This window comes from Callorhinchus milii, unplaced genomic scaffold (assembly GCF_018977255.1).
Source record: "Callorhinchus milii isolate IMCB2004 unplaced genomic scaffold, IMCB_Cmil_1.0 Scaffold1, whole genome shotgun sequence".
NCBI lineage: Eukaryota > Metazoa > Chordata > Chondrichthyes > Chimaeriformes > Callorhinchidae > Callorhinchus > Callorhinchus milii.
Genome location: NW_024704742.1, coordinates 70,760,727 through 70,773,679, shown reverse-complemented (window position 1 = coordinate 70,773,679; position 12,953 = coordinate 70,760,727). Strand labels below are relative to the sequence as shown.

General features: G+C 48.6%; 1 protein-coding gene across 1 annotated transcript; it reads left to right on the top strand.

Annotated features, from left to right (window-relative positions):
• The first annotated feature begins 2,396 nt into the window (after nt 1–2,396).
• LOC103187262 (RING finger protein 145) lies at nt 2,397–12,602 on the top strand. Its single transcript, XM_007906678.2, has 10 exons — nt 2,397–2,424; nt 3,675–3,783; nt 4,949–5,040; nt 6,359–6,594; nt 7,656–7,831; nt 8,762–8,902; nt 10,279–10,461; nt 10,731–10,878; nt 11,003–11,359; nt 11,814–12,602. The coding sequence occupies exons 1-10, from the start codon at nt 2,397–2,399 to the stop codon at nt 12,432–12,434; spliced, it is 2,091 nt and encodes a 696-aa protein (XP_007904869.2). The 3' UTR covers nt 12,435–12,602.
• Nucleotides 12,603–12,953: the final 351 nt, after the last annotated feature.

The following is a 12,953-nucleotide window of genomic DNA, read 5'->3' as shown; positions in this document are numbered from 1 at the left end:
TGATGGCAGCCCAGCCAGCCTGGCTCATCGCAGGACTTGGCAGGACCAGTCACTGGGGGCGGGAATCCTCCACTCAGCCCTGTTAACCCTGTAAGCCAAAGCTCCAAAGGGTAGGGTGGTCCTAACTGGACTAACAATGGGAATCTTGCCAGACAGGGATATCAATGACTAGTCGTGTGGTTCAGCTGGTTATACTCTAGCTGTTATCCCAACACATACTCTGGGGTCCCCAAGCATTCTCTGGGATTAGAGAATGTACATTTCTTTTGAAACATTGTAGGTGACATACATATGGGGAACTCTGGTCTGGTTTGGATTCTCTTAAGCACGGTGATGGGTTTCTGCGTGGGTCGGCCACTCAACTGACAAAAAAACACTCTCTCATTCTTAATTTTGCTACCATTCTCTATCTCACATTCTCCCTTATTCTTTCTCACTATCTTTCGTTCTGTCTCAGTCTCTCTTATTGTCTCACACTATTTCTCTCATACATTTTATTCTCTCATACTCTCATTCTTCTTCAACTTCTCTCGTTCTCTCTTACACTCTATCATTCTGCCCCACTCTATCTCTCAAACTCTCATTCTCACACTTTCACTCAGTCTCTCTCAGCCTTTCTCATTCTCTCTCGCTGTCATACAAACTCTTTCACAAACACTGTGTGATGATAGTGTCTCTGTCGTTCTCTCACTGATTCCCTGTCTTATTCTCACCCTCTGTGTCTTGTTCTCTCTTTCTCCTTAATTCTTCCATGCTTTCTTCTCTCCCACACTCTCTCCCTCCCTCACTCTCATTCTATCTCTCACTCTCTCTCCCTCCATCACACTCTCCCTCCCTCACTCTCTTTCTCTCCCTCACTTTTCTCTCTATCCCTCACTCACATTCTCTCTCTCTCTCTTGTTCTCTTGTACTTGTTTTGCTTTCTTTCTCTCTCAGTCTCATGTCTTGTTTCTTCTTTCTCATTCTATCTTGCTCCCTCTCCCCCTCTCATTCGCTTTTCTTCTCTCTCTCTCGTTTTCTCTCACTCCCCCTCTCCTTAATTCTCTTAATCTTTTCGCCCACAGAATACAGTCAATTCACTTTACAGTATATCCTGTGAAGCGCTTTGAGGCATCTCGATGACGTGATAAGGCGCTATATCAAGTGTAACGATTATTATTATTATTCCCTACCAGACAAAGCAGTTTACTGGGCCAGATAGAGATGAAATAACACACCCTCATACAGCCACCAGGTAGTCTTCAAAGCAGGACAAGCAGCGGGAAAGCTTGCCAGACAGCAATATCAATGGCAAGCTCTGCAGTTTTAGCTGGTTGGGTTCCAGCATTTACCTCAACCCACACTCTTGGGTCCCCAAGCCTTGGCTCTTGCCAACCTGCACCCAATACTCTGGAATTAGGTAAGCAGGATGTGTCCCTCCAGGGAGAGAGTCCGCTTTCCTTTCCAATGAATATCTTTGGAATTTCAATGTGTAGGTGGGATGCATGGGAATTCTCAGTTTGGGTTTGGAGACTCTTAAGCATGGGGATGGGTTTCTGTATGTGTCAGATACCCGGCTGACCAAAAAAAACGTCTCTCTCTCTCTCTCTCTCTCTCACACACACACACACACACACACACAGCCCTGACATTTCAAAGCTTTGATCTAATCTCCCAGCCTGTGTTGAGTTGCGAGCAATCTCAAAGCCTCCCAGGGCTCCGCTGGATCAAAAAACAATGAAATGATGTGATGTGATGTTTACAGACAGGAGGACTAAGGAAGAAAGAGATTTGACAGCATGGTGCCTGCAAGATGTGTGTCTGCAGCCTTAGGCAGTCGTCATAGCAACTGCAAAGTACCGTTTATAGACTCACATTCTGGATAAAGGTTATTCAATAAAATGGGTTTCCATTTATCCTGATCCCTGTGTGTCTGTGTGTGGGTGGTGGGTGTCTCACAAGTCAACTGAGGCAAATAATATCAACTCCAACTTCACCTGTTAATCACAACAACAACAACAACAAGACTAATTTCACGTCGGGAGGACTTCCCAAGGTGCTGGATCACCTCTCCATCCCTCACTCCCTCCCTCATCCCTCACTCCTTTCCTTAAAGATCCTGCGGCGTTACTCGATAAGACACGACAGTTTCTCTGTACTGGTGTCCTGGCCAACCATCCCCCAGACACAGTTGGTCATTCATTTCATGGCTGTTTTGGGGACAATTTGGCAGTTGAGGTTGGCACCAAATACTGCACTGGTCGCAACAGCAAATTCCATGTATAGTGCCTTTCACTTTGGGAGGATGGCCAAGGTGCTGGACAGTCAAGGTTTTGCACTCGAGCTGCGGGTCGGAATCAGGAGGGCAAGAGGGGTGGGAGGATGGCTGAAGGCATCGTCAAAAGGAAGGTCTTGAGATGGGCCTTGAAAGAGACAACGGAGGAGGTAAGGCGGAGGGATTCTGGAATAGAGTTCCAGAGAGTAGGGGCAGAAAGGCTGAAGACCTTTATTAAATGGCGTTGTATCAACTGCGAGGATTACTGTTACTTTCCCACGTTTATTGCTGGTATCAAACACTCCAAGGATGGGAACAGAACACACCTGTGTCACAGAAATTACTGGCTTTAAATAATATAAACAATAATAATAACGGCACTTTCATGTCAGATCAGTGTCTTGAAGCCCTTTATAGTAACAGGACGTCAAAACGTTGTGAAATATCTCATACCTCAATTGTTGTCCACTGTAGTGACTGTTTGTTGCCTCCCAGCTAACGTCCCACTAACCGGCCACAAAGCGAATGACCAATTGATCTGGGGGATTGTCGGGCAGGACACCGGGTGAGAGAAACGGCCTTCTGCTTTTCAAGTAGCGTCCTGGGATCTTTAATACCTGCTTAAACAGGCCACAGATGGGCACTTGCTTTACTTTCTCGACCAAAGGACGGTGCGACTGACAGTGCTACATCACTGCGCTGATCTTCAGTATATGAGCTTGAGTGTTTCAAAATACAGGTTGATTCCGTTATCACACAGTGGGTTTGGTGTCTGTGAATTTGAACCCCATATTATCAGCCACAATAAAAAATGTCTCTCGATCAGCACATCCAAGTGGTCAGGCCTCAGGCCTGCTGAACCCACTGCTCCTGCGAGTCTTTAAGAGATTGCTGGGACATCGCTAGACACCGGAAAGCATTCTGTGTAGGAGTTTGGCTACTCAGCGCTGGACGTACAGCAAACCCAGCCTATGGGGGACTCCACAGGCAGGGGTTATGACAGGTTTGGCCTGTATATTTCTTGGTTATTTGGTCTTTCTTTGATATGTTGGAGGGACCATGCTTCAGGTGAGATGTTAAACTGAGGTCCCGTCTGTGGCTGTTCAGGTGGACAAAAAGTTTCTCTCTCCCAGTATCCTGGCCAACAATCCCTCAGATAAAATTGGTCACTCACTCCATGGCTGTTTGTGGGACATTGCGGTGTACAAATTGGCTGCATGTTTGCCCACAAAATACACAATATACAGCAAACATGGGATGAGCAGTTTAGAGTGAGCTTTACTCTGTCTCTAACCTGTGGCTATGGCTGACCTGGGAGCCTGGACGGATAGTGTAGAGGGAGCTTTACTCTATCTCTAACCCATGCTGTGGTTGACGGGGAGTCGGTGGTTGCTGTGATAACCGTTGTATGTGATTACAGGTCACCTGGTCAGTGTGGTGTTACTCACCTTGCCACTGCAGCACCTGGTCAGACTGTACCTGTACATACTGACAGTCGTGCTGCTGTACGCTGGGCACCAGAGCTCCAGGTAAGCCCTCAGCGACACTGGGGACGGTTCCATTTTATCTATAGCCTGTGTGTGTTTGTAGGGCAAGATTTGAAGCCACAACCTTCTGACTCGGAGACCAGAGTGGCATCACTGCACCAGGCTGACACATTAAGGTGTTCAGATTTTATGGAGCACTCTTGCCTTGGAGTCAGAAGGTTGTGGGTTCAAATCCCACATCCGGATCTTGGAATCACATTTTGTAAGCTGACACTTCAATGATGGGGTGTTGTTGCATTGGCAGAGAGGTGCTATCCTTACATTTGATATACAGTAGCACCTCACACTGTTGAGACATCTCAAACCACTTAACAGGATATAATGTGGAGTGACAGTGTATTTTGTGAGTAAAACGGATGAAACAGAAAACCATTGAATGTCAGCCTGGTGCAGTGGTTGCACTCTTTCCTCTGAGTCAGAAAGTTGTGCATTAAATCCCTCATGTGGGGGACTTGGAATCACAGTCTAAGCTGTCACTCCAATGGGGTGCTGGGGGTGTTGCATTGTCGGAGGTGCAGTGCTTTCAATGAGACGTTAAATCCAGGTCCCGTCTGCCTGTTTAGGTGGACGTTAAAGATCTCATATCATTGTTCGAAAAGAGAAGGGAGTTTCTCTCTCCCGGTATCCTGGCCAATAAATCCCCCAAATAAGTTACTCATTTCCTGGCTGATTGTGAGATGTCTCCGTGCGCAAATTGGCTGTCTTGTATGCCTGCAGAACACATAGTCACTACACTTTACAGTAAAATACTGTGAAACGTTTTGAGATGACCTCTCAGTATGAAAGATGTATCAAATGCAAGGATTAGTTTCTTCTCAGCTGTCACTTCCCAAGTATTTGATCATCTTTCTGTTAAACTTCCCAATTGATTCGCTTTCCCACTCCCTCCCACCACCCTCCTCCCCACAGCCTCAGGGTCTGGGCTGCCCACCTTCTCACCTCTCTCTGGGAGAAGCAATCTCTCCTGGTCAAATTGGTTTAACTTCTCAAGGCAGGGAAATGAGATTAAAGGAGTTATCCTCACGAGCTCTGAAAGTCTCCCCCGTGTGTGGCTGTGAGGCTGAACAGCTCCCTATCGCCCACTTTCCTCCTGCTGCCTCCATCATGATTGCTCGCCATCTAACCTTCCGTCGCCCTTCTCTTAAAGGAATTACGTTCTGCGTGAGATGGAATACGGGTACGAAGGGGCTGTACACAGGGATACAGCAGCTCTGCAGCGGTTTCTCACAACTTTAACAGGTCAGTGGTGGGGGGGCAGGAGTGGGAAACTGATGAAGGGTAGTGTGGAGGAATATGTTGGGGGAATGTGTTGGCGTCTTGATTTGGATGGCACCAACAGGCCTTATATGATTGTAAGGCTTATAGTATAGTGGTGGTGGAGGGGAGAAGAAATAATTGGGGGATATAAGATGCCCTGTTAAGATCGTGCTGCTCAGTCGGTAGTGCTCTCATGGTTGTGAGAGTCAGGAGGTTGTGGATTCCAATCTCACGTCGGGACTTGAACTTGTCTAAGACAGTGGTGGCCAATCTTTATGGTCGGATAACAAAACAAACAAACTTTCTTATAAACAAAAGCAAAATACTGCAGATGCTGGAAATCTAAAACAAAAACAGAAATCACTGGGAACACTCAGCAGGTCAGGCAGCATCTATGGAGATCTATGGCATCTATTTTTCTCTATAGATGTTGCCAAACAAACTTTCTTGGTTGAATATTTCTTGTTTTATCCCATGAATAAAGAAAGATTCAATCAAGAAAAGACAAGAAACATACTACTAATCGAACAGGAATTTACCTAGATTAGTGCAAATGTTCTGGGGGTCGTTTACGGATTGCACCAAGAGGACACTTCCGGCCCACGAGCCACAGGTTGCACAGGTTGGCCACTACTGGTTTAGGCTGACACTCCAATGCAGTGCTGGCTGTGTGCTGCCTGGTCGGAGGTGCCGTCCTTCAGATAAGACGTTAAATCGAGGCCTTGTTTGCGTGTTCAGATCCCATGGCACGATTCGAAAAGAGAAGGGAGTTTCTCTCTCCTGATGTCCTGGCCAACAATCCCCCAAATAAAATTGGTTGCTCACTGCATGGCTGTTTGTGGAACACTGCTGCTGCTGTGTTTCGCCCACAAAATACAGTCAATCCACTTTACAGTGTGAATCACTTTGAGATTCTCGACAGCATGTTAAGACATTAAATCAAATGCAAGTAATATTATTGATATTATTACTAATCCCTAATACTATTAAACAAAATTATTGTTATTTTGAAGTCCTGTAGCATAGTGGTGAGCGCGCGCCCCTCACTAGCGAGAGGACCCGGGTTCGACTAGCAGTAATTAGGAACCTAGTTGTTAGTTGAGTGGTAGATCGCGTTCCCTTTTAAAAAAAATGTGGTCACGCGATGCACGATTGTTTGTGGGACACTGCCATGTTTTTCCCACAAAATACACAGTCACTCCACTTTACAGCTTTGAGACATCTCGACGACATGATAAGGTGCTATATCAAATGCAAGGATGATTATTAATGTTATTAATCTCTTCACCTTGCTTTGCAGGCCAGCTCCTGGTTTGCTCTCTCTGCACTTTCTTTATGAGGACCAGACAGTTGTGGCTGTTCTCGGCCCACCTGCTCCCATTGCTGGCCAGGGTCTGTATGGTGCCCCTCTCCACCCTGCTGCTCCTCAGCAAACTGGCCTTTGTCTTCAGTAGCCTCGAGGTGCTCCTTTTCCTCACCTCGAACATGTTCGTCCCCTATTACCTGGCCAAGGCTGGCTATCGGGAGGTCATGCAGGTAGGTCAGCACAATTTAAGTCACACTTACACAGTCGTTTCACTTTACAGTATATTCTGTGAAGCGCTTTGAGGTGTCTCAATGAAGTGATAAGGCGCTATATCGAATGCATGGGTTATGATTACTATTATTATACAGCGCTTTTCATATCGTCCCAAAGCAATTCACTAGAATGATACCAGGGCTTAAAGGGATAAAATTCGAGCACAGGTTGCATGAACTTCGTTTGTATTCCCATGAATTTAGAAGGTGTTTGACTAACAGTAAGTAGGAACCAGTTTGATAGTCGATTGGGGGGTCGCTTTCTGGGGGTAATTAATCCCTTAAAAAATAATAATTAATAATAATAATTTGGTCACTCAATCCATGACTGTTTGTGGGATACTGCTGTGTGCTATTGGATGGTGCATTTTAGTGCACAAAACACACAACCAATCCACTTTACAATATATCCTATGAAGAGCTTTGAGACGTCTCGATTGCATGAAAGACACTATATCGAATAAAAGGATTATTAATGTATTTTATAAGATTGATATGTGATCTGATTGAGGTGTTTAAAATGATAAAGGAATTCAATAGGGTAGCTCCAGAGAAACTGTTTCCTCTGGTAAGGGAATCCAGAATAAGGGTATTATAATGTAGAGTCCTGTAGTGTCTTGGTTAGAGCGCTCTCCTCGCAAGTGAGAGGACCCGAGTTCGACTTCTGGGCAGGGCAAAACCTTAAGCAAGTTTCCTTGCTCTACACACCTCTGTTTATCGAGCAGTAAATAGAAACCCTTTTGTTAGTCGATTGGCAGATCGCTTTCCAGGGGTAATTATCCTTCAAAAGAAAATTGGTCACTCAATCCGTGAATGTTTGTGGGACACTGCTGTGCGCAATTGGCTGCTATGTTGCACCCACAAAATACAATCAATCCACTTTACACCATAATCTGTGAAGCTTTGAGATAATATGATAAGGTGCTATATCAAATGCAAAGATTATTATTACATTGTGACACAGAGGTGGGAGTGCTATTGAGTGTGCCAGGCTGACACCGGTATGTGTTCCTCTACAGGAAGTGGAACTATTCGGTTTCCTGTCTCTGGGACTAACCTTGTGGAACCGCTTTGTGATTCCCTCGCTCCTCACTGTGTTCTGGCTGGTGTTGTTCGCCACACAGCTCTACTTCTACCTCTCATCCCATGCCCAGAACTCTTCACACGAAGGGCTCGTCTTCATCTTCCTCACCAGGTAACCCTAACCCTCCACCCCCAGTGCACATTGAGGTTTAGGAACGATCTCTGTCCTTTGACACCGAGGCTATAATGTCCCAACAGCACTGTTAATGGCCTCCAACAACAGCAACCAATTACATTTGTATCAGGCCTTTCACGTTGAGAGGTCGTCCCAAGGTACTGGACAGTCAGAGATTTGGAACCGAGCTGTGGGTTAGGATCAGGAGGGGTGGAGAGCAGGGAGAAGGAAGACCCAGGAAGATCAAAGAGGAGGGTCTTGATACAGGCCTTGAAGGAGGCAAAAGAGGGTGGAAGGCAAAGGGATTCTGGAATGGAGTCCGAAGGATGGAGTAGAGAGGCTGAGCCCCTGACCGCCAATGCTGGCCACTCCAACTGCAGTTACTGTGAGCATACACTTTTGCCTGAAGCGATGTCCTGCAGGAAGACATAGAATGGATGAGCTAGTTGGGGATTTATCAGTCAGGACACTTGGGGGGTGGGGGGAAGAGAGGGAGGGAAACGGGAGAGAGAGGGGAGAAACGAGGCGGTGGGAGGGAGAAGGAAGGGAGGGAGGGAGGGAGAAGGAAAGGAGGGATGGAGGGAGAAGGAAGGGAGGGATGGATGGAGGGAGAAGGAAGGGAGGGATGGATGGAGGGAGGGATGGAGGGAGAAGGAAGGGAGGGATGGAGGGAGAAGGGAGGGAGAGAGGAGGGAGGGAGAAGGGAGGGAGTGAGAAGGGAGGGAGAGAAGGAGGAGGGAGAGAGAGATAGAAGAGAGTGGTAGGGGGGGAGAGAGAGAGACTCCCTTATTTTTTCCAATCCTGTGATTCTGCACTGTCATAAATTTGAATCACTGTAAAAATGTTACAGCTCAGAAGGAGACGTTCTATCAAATGCAAGCATTATTATTATTGTTAATGCTGTGTGACTCTCTCTGTCACTTGCAGTGTGGCTGAGTGCTGTGCTACCCCGTACTCTCTGGTGGGTCTGACCTTCACTGTCTCCCGGCTGTCTCTGGGATTGCTCGCTCTATGCAAGTTCTATCTACAGGGATTCTCTGCGTTCGTAAACGAGAACCTCATGCACAGGTGAACAGTGACAACAACTTGTATTTATTTAGTGCCTGTTGTGCAGGGTAGTGTCTCAGAGTGCTTGACAGTGGCTGCGCCTGGCATTGAGCATGGCATTGAGCCAGGAGGGAGGTGACCGTAGGCACGTTAAAAGAAGAGGATCTTCAGGTGGGACTAGAAGATGGGGAAGGAGGGGGCAAGGTGGAGTGATAGAGGAAGCGCATTCCAGAGTTTGGGGCGAAGTGGCTGAAAGTGTGGTCACCAATGGTGAAACTGAGGGCATGAGGGACATGAAGAGGCTGGAGCCAGTCGAGCGAAGGCAGCGGGTTGGGGAGTAGGCGGGTCGGAGATGTAGGGACGTGCCAGGGCATGAAGGGATTTGACAATAAATATGAGGATCTTGAAATCGATAATTTGGTGATAGGGAGCCAGTGGAGCCTGGTTTGATAGGGCTACGGAGTTTAGTGCGGGTGAGAAATAGAGTATGGCGACCGAGAGTTGGAGGAGGACGGAGGAGAGCAGGGAGGAGAGAAAAGCTAGAGTGTAGGGGGTGGGTGACAATATTCGGACTCTGGCATAAAGTAGAGTCCTGTAGCTCAGTGGTTAATGGCTAGAGTTGTTAGAGCGCTCCCCTCACAAGCAAGAGACCTGGGTTCGATTCCCGGCGGGGTGAAACCTTAGGCAAGTTTCCTTACTCCACCCACCTCTGTTTATCTCGCAGTAAGTAGGAATCTGGTTGTTAGTTGATTGGCAGATTGCTTTTCGGGGGTAATAATTCCTTCAAAAAAATATAATGATAAATTGGTCACTCAATCCACGACTGTTTGTGGGACACTGCTGTGTGCAATTGGCTGCCCCGATTCGCCCGCAATTTATACAGTCAATTCTCTTTACAGTATATTCTGTGAAGCGCTTTGAGACGTCTCGAAGACGTGATAAGGTGCTTTATCAAATGCAAGAATTATTATAAAATCTCTGTGCTTTTAAAAACAAACTTTGTTGGGGCTTAACTAGAACTTCTGAACGAGGTTGTAGGGGGTGGCAAGTATTGGGAGCCAATGTTGGGGGACTCAGGAAATTTTCCAATTTCCCGTTGAGCTAAATAAAAAACAGAAGTCGCTGGGAACATCTAGCAGGTCAGGCAGCATCTATCAAGAGAGGAAAGTGAGACAACGTTTCAGGTCGATGACCTTTTATCAGATTTGGGGGGTGATGGAAGGGAGCAGCTTATAAAGATAAACAGAGGAGGGGCAGGGAAAGCAAAACAAAGGAAAAAATTGGATGGAGTACAAGAGATGACCCATTGAGCCAGTTTGACCTGCGTATGAGAGAGCAACTGTGAGGTGCTTTAAGAACTCACCCTGAGTGGGCTGATGGCTGTTTTGTGTGTACAGGGGGGTGACCGAAGGCATTACCTTCCTGCTGCTGGCCCTTCAGACGGAGCTGATGATGCTGCAGGTCCTCCAACGCACCTTCCTCCTCAGCATCATCCTCTTCATCATCGTGGCCTCAGTCCTGCAGTCAATGCTGGAGATTACCGACCCCATTGTCCTGGCACTGGGAGCTTCCAGGAACCGGTGAGTAATACCTACCATCCCCAATGAAGGCTCCAACCCATGCCTGCCGATTGTTTTAACGACCAACTCGTGACTATTCTCCTGGGGGTTAAGCGGCCTCTCCTTGGAGATGGGTGGGTTTAGTGGGGGGGGGGGGCGTGTGAGGGTGTGGGCTTGAGGGAGCAAGGGCGTGGATTTGAGGTTGGAGAGAGGGGGTATTCGGGGGGATACAGGTGAGAGTGTTAGCATAGTGAGTTTGGTTGTGACCCACCTTGTGTCCTGTTGCACAGAACTTTCTGGAAGCATTTCCGTGCTGTCACCATGTGCCTGTTCCTGCTCCTGTTCCCCTCCTACATGGCCTACAAGATTTCACACTTCTTTCAGATGGATTTCTGGCTCCTCATCATCGTCTCCAGCAGCGCTCTGACAGCACTCCAGGTAACGGGGGGGGATGGCACTGGGGATATCTCCAACCTGTGCTGTAACTGTCCTGGGAGTGTGTGCGGACAGTGTAGAGCTTTATTGTGTCTCTAAAGCCTGATCTCACCATCTCCCCCCACAGGTGACGGGGACTCTCTTTATCTACGTTCTCTTCATGACTGAGGACTTGCGGCAGGACTCCGCGGAGAGCATCGACGATGTGATTTACTATGTGAACAGCGGGTGCTGTGTGCTGGAGTTTGTGGTGGCAGTGTGCGTGGTGGGGTACGGGGCAGCCGAGTCGCTGTGGGGAGAGTGGAGCTGGATGGGAGCCTCCGTTATCGTGGTTCACTCCTACTTCAACGTGTGGCTGCGAGCGCGCTCCGGCTGGAGCAGCTTCCTGCTGCGTCGAGAGGCCTCACGGAAAATCAGTGCCCTCCCCCATGCCACCCCTCACCAGCTCACACAGCATGCTGACGTGTGTGCCATCTGTTATCAGGTCAGTGACCACCCAACCCCAGCTCCTCACCTCTCTGTCTCTCTTCCCCATGTGTGTGCTGTGTTTTTCTCTATTTTTTCCCCCATCTCTCCAACTTTTTCTTTCCCAGTCTCACCATCCCTCTTCCTCTCTCTCTCTCTCTCTCTCTCCCTCTATATATCTCTCTTTTCCGCCCATCTTTCCCTTTCTCTCTGTCTGTTCCCCCGTCACTCTTTCTCCCCCTTCCCTCCCCCGTCTCCCCATTCCTCTCTCTTCTCCTCTGTTTTCCCCTTCTCCCCATCTCTCTTTTCCCCCGTCTTCCCACTTCTCTCTCACTCTCTCCCCTCTCCCCCCCCCAACCCCCCAATGGGGGGATGGGATTAGAGTAGAGAGCTCCAATGGGGGAGTGAGCACCAGCACAGACGTGATGTAGGTGCCATGATGATGGCATGTATGTATCTCTGTTTGTTCCTAGGAGTTGAGAAGTGCCGTCATCACCAAATGTGGCCATTACTATCACTCCTCATGTCTCCGCAAGTGGCTTTATGTGCAGAAAACCTGCCCCATGTGCCACCAGCCCATCAAACCCACTGTCCCGGGGGAGGGGCTGGGGGCCCCTCAGCAGGCCGGGGCCGTAGAGCAGCCTGAAGCCCCTCTGCCTGCTGAGGGGGGAGGGGAGGCTGAGGGATTGGTGGAGAGGCCTCGCCAGCAAACTGGTGCTGAGGACCCGGGGCCCAGAGCCGGAGGAGAAGCCTGTGGCTGGATTTCGGACGCTACCCGCGATGAGACACAGGATTTCCTGAAGGAAGCAGCGGGAACGCTGGAACGGGACGGGGAAGAGGAAAGAAACAGGAGGGTGGAAGAGGTGGTGTTCCTGTCGGTAACTGAGCAGCAGCCTGCGAGCATGTCGCTGGGCCTCAAACCTGAACCCAGGGAAAACCGGGAAAGGGACACGGAGGCTCGGAGTTCCCAGCGCAGGGTTAATCCCATTCCTGTTGAGCCTGACGAAAGTCGGGAATGGTCCCATCTCTCCGGACGGCCCGGCCTCTCAGGAGCAATCCCGGATTCTGAAGACAATCGTTCCCAGGACAGATGATCCTGATTTTTTTTTTCTTTTCAGACTTTTAGCACAAAAAAACTCTTAACGTGTGTGGGTGTGCGTGTGGGTATGTGTGTGGGGGGCGCACAGGAGGAGAGGGAGAGAGAGGGAGTGGAAGAATGGAGAGAGAGGAGATTGGGGGGAGACAGAGTGTGAGGAAAGAGGGAGAAACTAGAGAGAGAAGGTTGCGAGAGAGGGAGAGAAGTGTGGAGAGATGTAGGGAAGAGTGGAGAGGGGGAGAGATTGGAGAGAAGAGAGAAACAGAGTGGGGATAGCTTTGGTTTGTACACAACTGCAGTTTGAACTTCTGGACAAGTTGTGTTGCCACTGTTTTAATTCCATACTTCACCAATGCCCCACCTCCTGCCTTGTCTCCTGGCTCGACACCCCGCACACACAGTCACAGTCCCCGATCCAAGCAAGTGGCCCCGATTCATTGCCTCTCAGGGACTCTCAATCAATGGGAAACCGGGCAGATTCTTGTGTTGCTTTGACTCAGCCATCAATCATCTCCTC

Bases quoted from the DNA above. Each gene is read 5' to 3' on its own strand.
- LOC103187262 (XM_007906678.2), top strand. From the start codon at position 2,397: ATGGGCCTTGAAAGAGACAACGGAGGAG. The intron at 3,784-4,948 runs GTAAGCCCTCAG...CTTCTCTTAAAG, and splicing joins GCTGGGCACCAGAGCTCCAG to GAATTACGTTCTGCGTGAGA. The intron at 10,462-10,730 runs GTGAGTAATACC...CCTGTTGCACAG, and splicing joins CTGGGAGCTTCCAGGAACCG to AACTTTCTGGAAGCATTTCC.